At 37.4% G+C, this 12,188-nt stretch overlaps 1 protein-coding gene and 1 long non-coding RNA gene across 2 annotated transcripts in view; one reads left to right on the top strand and one right to left on the bottom strand.

Annotated features, from left to right (window-relative positions):
* The window catches only part of slc30a7 (solute carrier family 30 member 7), a 51,224-nt gene that overhangs the window by 6,095 nt on the left and 32,941 nt on the right, over positions 1-12,188 (bottom strand). Inside the window, exons 9-10 of the mRNA XM_003219988.4 lie at positions 2,324-2,414; positions 1,040-1,189 (exon numbers count right to left, since the gene is read on the bottom strand). Coding sequence (XP_003220036.1) covers positions 1,040-1,189; positions 2,324-2,414 — 241 coding nt within the window. The remainder of the gene's footprint in view (positions 1-1,039; positions 1,190-2,323; positions 2,415-12,188) is intronic.
* On the top strand, positions 5,253-10,920 carry LOC134298650 (uncharacterized). Its single transcript, XR_010005746.1, has 3 exons — positions 5,253-5,847; positions 8,004-8,136; positions 10,773-10,920. It is a non-coding gene; the product is annotated as an uncharacterized LOC134298650 (long non-coding RNA).

Genomic DNA, 12,188 nt, shown 5'->3' on the forward strand with positions numbered 1-12,188 from the left:
AATCACAAACTAAACATGCAGTTTGACTTGGAATGAGTTATCGTTCAAGCTGTAGGGCCCTCCACTTGATTTTGTGCTACAGAGGTTGCCAGTGTCCTGATGCAATAAAGGTTTTTCTAGTGCTAATATACATTCTCCACTAATTGGTTCCTTCATCATCTTACATGTCTTAGATGTAGTATGGCACTAGTACCTAATGTGTACTGCAACTAATATTCCAGACAGAAATGTTCATATCCCATGTTTTGGCAGGCTGACTTGCAATAGCAGAACTCATGTGAATTGCACTAGATTCTTTAAATCAAAAGTCAGTATTTGAATTGAAGTAATTGCCTCTGTGAATCACAGCAGCATTTGGTTTCCAGTACCACAAAACTACACCAATCCAATGCCAAGTGACTGGTGGTTCATTCTCATTTTCCTTTTTGATCTTTGGAATTCTTCAATTATACTAAAGGACAAAGCACATCAATAGATGTTCAACTGTGAAAAGCATCTTTGAATATTAATTTTAATATTAAAAGACTAAGCAAGAAAATATCAGGATGACACTTTTAAGATTTTAAAAATGTGGGATAGCTTGGTTTCTTGCATCAACACCTCAAAGTCTTAGGGCAAAATACTACAATGACAATCAGTCTTTGTAGGATAGAACCATTCCACAAAAAGATAATTGGGGTTTCTGTAGAAAAGTAGGAAGTTCTCTCAAATAAATTTGTCAATACAAATACAAGGGAATTATGTGTAGAAAAAATGCCTTAAAAAAAAGACTAGACCTTTCTAACACATGGCATTTTCCTTTCCTAAATAGTCAAGAAGGGCAATGGCACTCAAAGAACTATAGTTCCAGGTAAGCAACCTGTTTAGGGTTTAGGTGGGAAGCCTTCTGGTATGATATGCATAAAATAGGATGGATTACCACCTAAATACTTATGTAAGAGCTTTAGCAGGTTCCAAATACATTGAACAGTTTGTACACACTCATTTGCATCAGTAACCAAGACCAAAAAAGAACACATATGTGTTATATGTATCATACCTGAGTAAAAATATTGTGAGTTTGGCTCAGAATCCACTTTGCATCAGCATCTGGGGCTACAAACAATTTCAGAGTCCCTATGTAAACATCAGTACAAAGGGTCCAGAAATGGGGATCATTTAAACTGTAAACTCCTTGCAATTGCTGAACCTAAAATAGAAAGGTGATGTTTAGCCTTCTTCTAAAATAATTTTTAAAAATCTTTTATCTAAAATGGCCACACAAAGATGCTACATACATGCATGTACTTTTTCCAATACAATGTGCACAACTTAATATGGCAGCACATAGAATAAGCAGAAACACATTTCACTGTCCCCAAGATTGTAAATAACAATTTGAAATCTATTCTGGGGAAAGAGACTTTCTTCAACTTTCCTCCAAAAAAAGATATCCAGTCATACCATTAAGGTGTGGGAATCATATAATTGGAGTGACAACTCACTTCAGTTTTGGCCAGCTTACTCAATGCCAACGAATGCTGTGAGTTGTAGTCCAACATCATTTGGATGTATGATTCCATGGTCTAAATGAGCTTCCATGCTATTAGAGCGCATATAACTTAATTATGGCCTTCTGAATTTATATAAATTGGCAATACTTCATTTCTGTAAAGCGATCTTACCATGACCGTTTTGGCTAACCAAAGCAGGAAAAATATTATCTCTTATAGTGAGAAATTGTGTCAATAATGATACCTGGGAGTATGTGAATCTCATATGTCAATCTTCCATTGGTGATTTAAGAGTACGGAGAGCAGCCAAATATTTTAAACTAGAAAATTGAGATTTCTATAAAGGGCGTGATATTCTCGTCCAGCACCTATTGCTATTGTATGGTATACTGCGGGATATTTGAGACACAGCACAAGAGCAATTGCATGACTAGGTCTTTAAACAACAATAATTTCCAAACCACTCCATCCCTTGGCCCACAACACTGTCATTGTCTGGGCTAGCTATGAAAACTACTAGTGACCCCAGCAAAATACTAGACATGACTGTTACAAGTAACAGAAAGAGAATTGGCAAGAGTGTTCCTGGAATGATCCACTGCACGTGATGTACATCAAGTAACAGCTTGTATACACCCTATAACGCAGACATTATACAAGATCACAAATCTATCTCATCAGTGTGTTAGTTTTGTAATGGCATGTTACTTTTTGGTCACTTATTAAGAAAAGATACCAAGTATCCTTATGGGGAAAATATTCTTCAGATTGCACAATTTTGCTGCTCTGTAATCTAGGCATACTCTTTAAATAAAAGAAAATGAACTTACCCTTTGATAGCACTGAGGCAGAGCCCCTTCCAAGGAGGGAGGAGTTCGCTGCATCAAAATCCCAATGGACTCTCTCAGAAGTGGAACAACACTAGAAAGATTTTTAAAAGCAGTTGAAAAGCCTGCATTCTTTTAAAAATACAATGCAAAAATTATGGAATAGGTTAGAATTAAGTTCCTCGCTTTACCCTAAGAACAGATAAAGACATAAATTCCTTTTCAAATCAGTGGATTAAGAGAATATCAAAAAAAAAGACACACCACTCACCACAAAAAAGCTTAAATGAGTGTAAATGAACTATTCCTATTCCCTATTCTGAATCCATTTGAACACAATTCTTGAACTGTGATTTATTTTAAAATAACAATCAATTAAACTGTTTAAAGGCATTCTGATCACAAACAGCGAGGCCTTTTAATCCAAAATTAAGACAAAATGACAACTCTACTTTGTCTATTGAAGCGAATACTGCAATATTCTAGTTCCAATTCATTGATCAGCTACATAAATGTGAAAAATAATTTGCTGAATACATTACAAATAGAATAAAATCTTCCTCTCAGATCGCCATGTTTTAATGTAACTCTTTGGGAGACAACTGAGTTAGATGTGTATTCACAAAACAAACCACTTCAGACTAAGCTTTTACATCAGCAAAACAAATTTGGGAATGATTCTCATAGAGTTAAAAACAAGTTTTTTTCCCCAGAAAGTAATCTGATCAAAATGCTCAAAAGGGGATCCTGCCATCAAAACTAAGTATAAAGTTCAGATCAAGCTCATGGGATGATTTTTCACTAAAATGAAATGTTGCCATGGAAATCACGGCAATGTAATGATGGGCAATAGTCCAATTGCTAACCATGGACACAATGCCAACCTTGAAATTGACCTTTGGGGGAAAATAAACATGCCATAGGTTAACCTATGGTTATACATATGGTTTTACTGAAAGTGTGCAATGTCATCCAACTGTCAGTAGGATCTATGTATACAAAATTATATCCAAAGTCCTAAGGTATCACATAAATGATAACAATGGCAAAAAATGATATAATTGTATCTTGCTGCAAAAAATATATTTTCGCCATTCCCAAACTGAAAGTCTGGGGCAGCAAGGAAGATCTTCAATGTTCTTCTTCAGTACTATTATTATTCCTTCAAAGCAGGCTTGATGGAGTGCTAGCTATCAAAATTATGGATTGTATTTATATATTTAAATCTATGTAGCTCAAAATGTAAATTAATCCACAGGTAGTTTGATGAAAAAGGAATACATGAAACAATATATGATATACAGACAATCTAAGCTCATTTTTTCTCTGGTTCCCTCTCACTATTATAGAGAATGTGTAACTTATATCACAGCTTAAAAGGCTAAATATGAGCAAGCTATTTTGTTCTTAATTTACTTTGCCAATAAGTATTCCACTAGCTATATTTTCCCATTTCATCTGAACTGGAAGACAATGGTTAATAGATCACCATCTACTATTAAATCCCCTTTAAACCATGACTCAATGTCCTGGCTTCTTATTTATTTATTTCCAACATTTATATCCCGCCCTTCTCACCCGAAGGGACTCAGGGCGGCTTCTTCCGAAGACTTTAACCACAGTTTCCTGGATATGATGAAATACTAAACACTTTGTACAATGGTTCCTAACCTGTGGGTCCCCAGGTCTTTTAGCCTACAACTCCCAGAAATCCCAGCCAGTTTACCAGCTGTTAGGATTTCTGGGAGTTGATGGCCAAAACATCTGGGGACCCACAGGTTGAGAACCACTGACTTAGTAGATAACCTACAGATTAGTCCGCATTCTCAAGTGAAAGCAAAAGCGAGCCAATTGCAAGTGTGACTATGAGATTTCTTCCATCCATAAGCTTAAGTCAAGATACTAATAGCTACACCAAAAAAATTGCACTATTTACTAGAACAAAAGTACTGGGGAGGGCTCACTCAAAAAAAGCCTAAAATTCACTCGTGGCAAAGATAATTTCTAAGAGATGGCTAAGGAAAGAAACACGCCAGCTACAGCCGGGGTGAAGAAAGCACAATCCAGACTTCTATGCCTTCAACCTCTCTTCATAATCCCCAAGTTTTCCCCCATTTTAAAAAGTAGATACAAACACTCATCCCAAACACCCCCAAACTTCCTACAGTGTTCCTTGCACCCTTAAAAATCCTGTCCCTGACCCCAATTTTATCAGGAAAAAGAAAAGCCTTTGACTGCTGTGCCAAAAAATGGAAACAGACTTAGCTACAAGATTTAGAAAAAGAGACTATGTCTCTTTCTGAGGTCCATAAAGCAGAAATAATGTTGATCTAAAACATCACTGTTGATTCTTGCAGCCTAACATCACTTACAACAGTAATTACAACAGTCATACAAATTCGTAAGAAACACAAACAGCATTCTTGCGTTTTTATTTGGTTTCAGACATGTTTTCCTTATGATCCAAGATACTAAGCAGTGGGTAGAGAATGTGAGGGGAGCGACCATAAAACAAAATTAGTAGGGACTGGTTCAGACATAATGAAATAACTTGTCAAAAACAGCCAGCTTTGCATTTCTTGAAATAAGGGAACCCAGGGACTCTAGCAGAATTCTAACAGTGAACATTTGGAAGCAATTAGGGCTTCTTCTGCTAACTGTAAAAGTGACAATATAACTGCACCAGAAGAGACATAACATTTCCATGTTGAAAGGCTTGAACAGCAAATACACATTATTTCATTGTCTAGAATACTAGGATTTCTTTAACTTCAGTATGGGGACTATACCATCCAGAGTAGATAAGGTAATGACTTCCCAATTCACATCAGCATATTTAAGAAAATTGATCTGTACTTATGAATAGTACAGGGTAAAGGGTTACAAAATTGAGCCTGTTCTGCAGTATGCAGAGAAAGACAAGTGCAAACGGGACCATTTGATTTCCTTCTGTTCTTTATATATTTTATGTAATAAAAAACCAGTGCAAAACACCTGGTACCTACCTTATAAACTTTCTGTCTGTTCCACAAATATGTTAAGATGATTAAATAAGAACTACCATATGTTTAATGAAACAATAAGCCAGGGAATAACTAAATGTCTCAGTACAAAGAGGCATAACCTATAACCACTGAATGAATCTCAAAGTACAAATTTCTACATTGGAAGGAGTACTCTCAGAACTATTTTAAAACCTGCAGAATATAATGTAACTAGAGTGGGAAGAATGCACTACATTTGAGAAGTGGTCATGAAGCAGTTGTTGCCATGGTCACATCGTGGAATTCTTAAGGACACTCGGGACAATGAAAATGAATTAATGTGCTGCACCTTCACTTTTCTCTAGGGCTTTAAATCTTCCTCAGATGGGTTTCACATGAGGAATATGTCGGAGGACAAAACAAAGAAGCCAGATCACCCACCTAACAGCCACAGTCTTTTACACAGAGTTTAGTGTTTTACAAATCTGCTGTTTGTACTGCTTGGAAAACCCAATCAACACCATGCCAAAACCAGATTTGGTGGTGAGTAAAGAATCTCGATTAGCTTCAGACCCCATCCCACAGCACACATTACATCCCACGCGAAGCCATGTTAAGTAAGACTTATATAACAGGCCTTAGAATGAGATTTAAGAGAAGAAGTGGGAAACAAATAGGTCAGAGGGATTGCCGGTATGCTTTCACCAAAAGGTTCCAGAATTTTGTTTTTAAAAGCTATGGGCTCATCAATGTATAAGGAACCTCAGAAAACATTGCTAGATGTTATAAGCTTTTATTCCAAATCTGTGGTGAACTGTCACCACAGAAAGAGAAAATTGTATCAAGCAGTCATACTGCAAAACTTCTTTCATATAATTGTTCAATAATAGCTTCCACTAAGGGCTTAGAAGACAGCTGGTCAGTGGTTAGAAATACACAAAGAAGAAGACATATTAAAGATACTTAGTCCTTTGCCGAATATGGGGCACAAGCCAGGCTGATGAAATTTCCACTCCAAATAAAGGCCTAAAAATCTATCTGGATGTTTTTCATTAAATATTAATTGCTCACTGTCACCTTCTAATGAGTGTCCAGACATGACATGCCAAGTTCTCATTACATGTACAAAGCAGATCCATGGTATCACCTTAAACTTGAGGATGGCTCCTTGCAAAAACAAACTCTTATCATTTGAGGTATACCTTAACTGTGGAGGGATGATGAATGTTGTCATCTACAGCATCTTAACTCTCATAAACAATGTCAGAAGATAGCACACACTTGAACTGTCCTTTGTTTTCCAGCACTGCATTATCCCAGAGAAAACACAGACAATGTTCTTAACAAGATTTCCAAGAAAGTGGGAGAACAATTGTTAGCGCTTGTTCACCAGAAATAGAGGCAACAATGAAAGCAATGTTCCTCCAGACTAGGCTCCTAAAAAGAAACGTAAGGATCTATAATACCACTACAAGCTTGTTGGTGATATCCAACAAGCTCAACTGCCTTACCGCTATTTCACCTATGGAATGGTTGGATTCTCACTGATTTTCTTGATTCCATCCCTGTTTCTTGTAATGGGATTCTCTTGATGCTGCACCTCTCTTGGAATATCCCTGTAACATCCAAAGTCCATGGGAAGAAAATGACCACAACACCTCACCTTTTATTCATATTGTTGTTGCAGCTGATAAGAAATAGTAGCCAAAGTGTAATTGCTGTGGCTCTTAAGACTTTTTCTGAACTGATCTCTAGGACCCTCAGTAGTAGTAGTTACAACAAGAAGTCACTGGTTGTATCTGTAGCCTTCACAAGCCGTGATTTTGCATTAACTATCCCCCAAAGTCCTCTCAGTCTTCCAAAACATTAAAACTCAAAGGGGACTTCTCATGTGGCTTTGGCAGCCAGTACAACAAATTGCATGTCACCAGAGACAGACATTGGCCCCGGATTTACCAAAGCTGCCCACAATAACTTTAAGAACAGCTATACAGTGAGAAAGCTATACATGAGACATGTGCAGAGTAGTGTCGCCAGAACAACAGACCAACAGAGCAAACCAGGTACCATAAACCCTTTCACATACTGCTGTTATGGTACCAGAGCAAAGAAGGGGCACTGTTCTCTCTTCACTTGAAGAGATGTACTGTATACATCCTAACAAACTTGGTTAAAATGAGAATTTATATTATTATTAATTAAAGACTTGGTATGATTTCGAAAGGTCAAAGCGTAGCCGTTCAGCATGTTTTTGTTTTCAAGATTTAAACTTGGTGTGCTATGAGTAAGCCCACACTTATGTCAGAGATGTTGATTCAGTTGAAAAGTTTATTGACTTCCATTAAACTAAAATTGTATGATGCATTCACGAAGCTGTTTTTATAATACAATAAAACTGTGTTACATTAAGATTGTCTTTTTTTAACTCCTATTTCAATATTAATATCAAGTCAATGCAGAGTGGGACCGAGAGCAGGGCCTCTCCAGATGATCACAGGGATCTTGCTGGCTCATAGGAGGAGATACGTTTGGACAAGTAGATTGGGCCGGAACCGTTTGTCTTGCTCCAACTGAATGAATTTAGTTAGTGAGGGAAAACTAGGGAAATAATCCATGTTGATTCATGGGGAGATTGAATTCTCTACTTAAGAGTCAGATAAAAAGTGTGGCCAAGTTATCTCTTTATCTTGATTTTTCAGTTACTAGTCATGGGAGTAAAAGAAAACTGAAGTATTTTCTTCTGAGACACCACCCACTTCAACTTCTCTTTCCTATTCTTAGCACTTGCTCCAGACCGAAGAAAACAACAGCAAGAGAAATTAAAGGTCCTGTGTGAGTAGACTGCATAAGATTTGCATATATAGGCTAGAGTGAACCTTTCATGGATGACTACTGGTATGCAATGCTGAGGCAATTTTGACAAGCCAGCTAATCTAAAGACAATTTAGCCAGGGAAAGAAATGTTACATCTCCACATTGAAGTGATTCAGGCAAACATGTTATGAGATTCTGGTTTGTGGCTAAGTCACAGTTAGCCAGTTCTGGCAATACAAAGCCGTTTTCAGGCTTCACATGAACATCTCTAAAGGGAACCTGCTAATCATCAGTGAAGATCTAGAACCGTATTCAGTCAACTGAAGTTATCAACTCCTCTAAGACCTCATCATATGGAGGTCTCTAATTATGCTCAGTGTGCAGAGATACCCAGGATGGCGCTACAGCATGTTTATACCCCACTATCAATATAGCCCTTCATACATCACCTCGTGTTAAGTATTTGACCAACCTAAAAGAAGGGCATGGAACCATCATGTGGAAGGTATTCTTCCAATGTTCATTTATGCAGCCCCAAACATAGGTTCAGTATTAAACCACCTGAGCCAGGTCACTAAAGCCATCTATAAGCTGTGTCTTGAAGATCAGGCCTGGGCTGGATCCTTTTATAGTGTTGCCTTCTGGTTCTAATCGGGTTATATTGCCATTTTGAAGTAGTGTAGGGGCAGCATGATTCCTGACCCAAGATAGGATTGCTAGACCAATGCTGAAAAGTTGTGACAGTAGTAATAAGGGCCTTCTCAGTGGTGGCTCCCCGGCTGTGGAACATCTTCCCCAGAGAAATACGGCATGCCCCAACCCTTCTGAGTTTTAGAAAAGCCCTGAAAACATGGCTATGTGCCCAGGCTTTCAAAGATTAAATGATAAAAGACGACCCCGGACTGATTTATGGCTACAGCACGAGGATTTTGGAGGAATGGATTTTAATCATATGTTTTATATTTTTATATTGTTTTTATTGTTTTATTGGATTTTCATTGCTGTTTTAATTATGTGCAGCCATTGAATTGTTGCCAATTTGTACGCCGCCCTGAGTCCCTTCGGGTGAGAAGGGCGGGATATAAATGTTGTAAATAAATAAATAAATAATAAAAGAAAATATATTTAGAAGATATCTATACACACACACACACACACACACACACACACACACACAGAGATAAAAAGTCTCTAATTAGAAGTTTCACAGACCTACTCAAATGCTCCCTTCCCAACACTAATAGGACTGCTAAATCTATTGCTATGAACCATAATATATTAAAAATACTGCTTAAGTATTTTATAATATCACTGTCCAGCTGGTGTTTTCCTCCTGAAACTAGAATAGTGGAAAATGACCATGGTGCACCTAGCTAGCTGAACCTCTCTTGGAATATCCCTATAACCAGCACTATGCCCATCCATGGGCTGGAAAGTTGATATCTGAAACTGACATGTGCAGGCTTCTTTTCTGCAAGGGTTGTGAAAATTATATGAACTTCAGAGAGCCTATATGACTACAGCAAGCTGCTCACTGGAAATGTTTGCTGAATGCATGGATGGCTGAAGCACTGACAAAAGGGCTATGCTGGAGAGACGAGATACCACACTCCTACTCTCCCTTTGCACGATTCCAGTTTCATGAGAAGTCCTTCATAAAGCTATGAAACAATTTTTGTATTTACATCACATTGCAAACAACTTAAATCAAGAAACAGCTTCCTATGATCTACAGAGATACTCTCAGGAACGTCTCAGCAAGTGAGAGTCCAAAAGTGGCTGGCAAAACTCGGAACCTCAGTTAGTGGCTGAGACTGGAAGAGAAACTCCCTCCTGAGCACACAGAAGGCTAGGCGACTTGGAAGGCACTGAACAGACTGCACTCTGGCACCACAAGATGCAGAGCCAATCTTAAGAAATGGGGTTACAAAGTGGTGTCCACAACATGTGAGTGTGGAGAAGAGCAAACCACAGACCACTTACTACCATGCAATCTGTGACCTGCCGCATGCACAATGGAGGACCTTCTTACTCCAAGTGGCCAGTTTCTGATGAAAGGAAATTTAGCATAATTCCAAGTTTTAACATTGGGGTTTTTTTTTACACATTATAGTTTTATTCTTATTTTCCTTCTGACACGATAAATAAATAAGTAAATCACATTATGGCATAAAGTAAAAAAATTGGCTTGCATCAATTATTAATAGTAACGTACTGGAGTAAAAGATATCCAGAATTTGATAAGATCAGGTCAACACTGGATCGAAAGTTGAATATTGTGGATGAGAACCACATACACTGCATCCAAACCACAAACGGAAATTTAAGACTGTCAGCAATTTATTTGACATAGATGCTGCAAAAAAGAAAAGAAAAGAAAACAATCTATTCTGAATATATGAAACCAGCCCTGGCCTATACTGTACCTAATATGGGCCCCAGCTGGATTTCAAAATCATTTCCTTTCCATAGAATCATTCTAGCATAAAAATAAAAAATAATTAGGCAACTGCACATCCTAAAATTATATATATTTATGAGTGTGATTTGATTTTTTTACAAGAAAACTACATTTGCCTTGCAGTGACACATTGCTTAATGACATTTGGAATCAAATGTGTTTTATTTTAATCAGTTTCTTTCTTCACTAACAGTGAGGAATGCTGCATAAGCCAAAACAATGGACGGTGGGGGAGAAACGTCAGTATGGCAACACCCCAGGTATAAAGAGTAAACTAGTGTCACATTTAACACAGATACTAGTATCTTTTTACTATTAAAGAATTAGCATTTTCAATATTATTTATTTCAATTGGGTTACTATGTTTTAAGATTGTATGAATTTAGTGTTTTTAAAACACATTTATTCACTTTTTTAAAAACTTTTTATCAAAATAGCTCAATTTCATTTTAATTTGTTGTAAGAAAGGAAAATGATGGTTTATAAATGAAACAAATCATTTTCAATGCCAAAAAGTGCATTGAAAAATGGATTAAGTGCAGAGTTAAATAAAAAATTCAAAATTAACTGACACCACATCAAATTAAAGCTGCAAACACAAACTGAAAAGTCATCTAGTGTGCCTATTTATTTCAAGAGTGGGAATTAATCGATCCTCCCCAATTGGTTGAATGGCAGCTCTCAACAAATCTAGCCAGGATAGCCAATAATGGGAAATGCTAGGAGGCATAAGTCCTACTCGAATTTACTATAAAAATTACATTCCATTAAAAATACAGGCATCACTGCAGTTCAAGCATAGGCAAACTTTGGCCCTCCGGATGTTTTGGACTTCACCTCCCACAATTCCCAACAGCCGGAAAGCTAGCTGGGATTTCTGTGAGTTGAATTCCAAGACACCTGAAGGACCGAAGTTTGCCCATGCCTGCTGTAGATTAAGGATGTTTCCTGGCATTGATCTGAATAATCCAAATGCTCTCCTTTGCCCAGTTATTAGGCAGCTCATATCCTTTGTCCAATTTACTATCATTAGTGTTTCACCAGTAGTTAAAAAACTAGATGTTGCAGCAAAACCAATGATATGGCATTTGTGTGCTGTTTGAAAAGCCATCTATTTCTGTTTGGAAAGTATCACATATTTACATAAATAATTGTGATTCTTTAAAACTAGCTTGCTCTCTGATAAAGAGGCTTCGCTGTTTTACAGCAATGAGCTTATAGACAAAAAATAATGATGAGCTTTAGAAAATGCTTGTAGATGCTATGTTTATAAGGCAGGGTAGGGAACTGTGGCCCTGAGGTTATTTACAGACTACAACTCTCATGAACCATTGCTATTTGGTACTCTAGCTAGCTCTCCTTAATGCTATAGGTAAAAAAAAAAACCTAAAGGGCCAGATTTGCCAACCTTGCTTTAGGGCTAGAATTCTGTTGATTCAGTGGCCTATACTGGTATATGAAATGGCACTAGAAGGCTAAGGGCAACAGGCACAACATCCGTAAAGGAAAGTAGCTGTAAAAAAACAGACAATAGAGGAACAGTTTGTTGTCGAAAACTTCGAACCAATGGGTTTTCCTTGTCTTTCCTTGACATAGCCATGCAAACCTG

This window comes from Anolis carolinensis, chromosome 4 (assembly GCF_035594765.1).
Source record: "Anolis carolinensis isolate JA03-04 chromosome 4, rAnoCar3.1.pri, whole genome shotgun sequence".
Taxonomy (NCBI): Eukaryota; Metazoa; Chordata; class Lepidosauria; order Squamata; family Dactyloidae; genus Anolis; species Anolis carolinensis.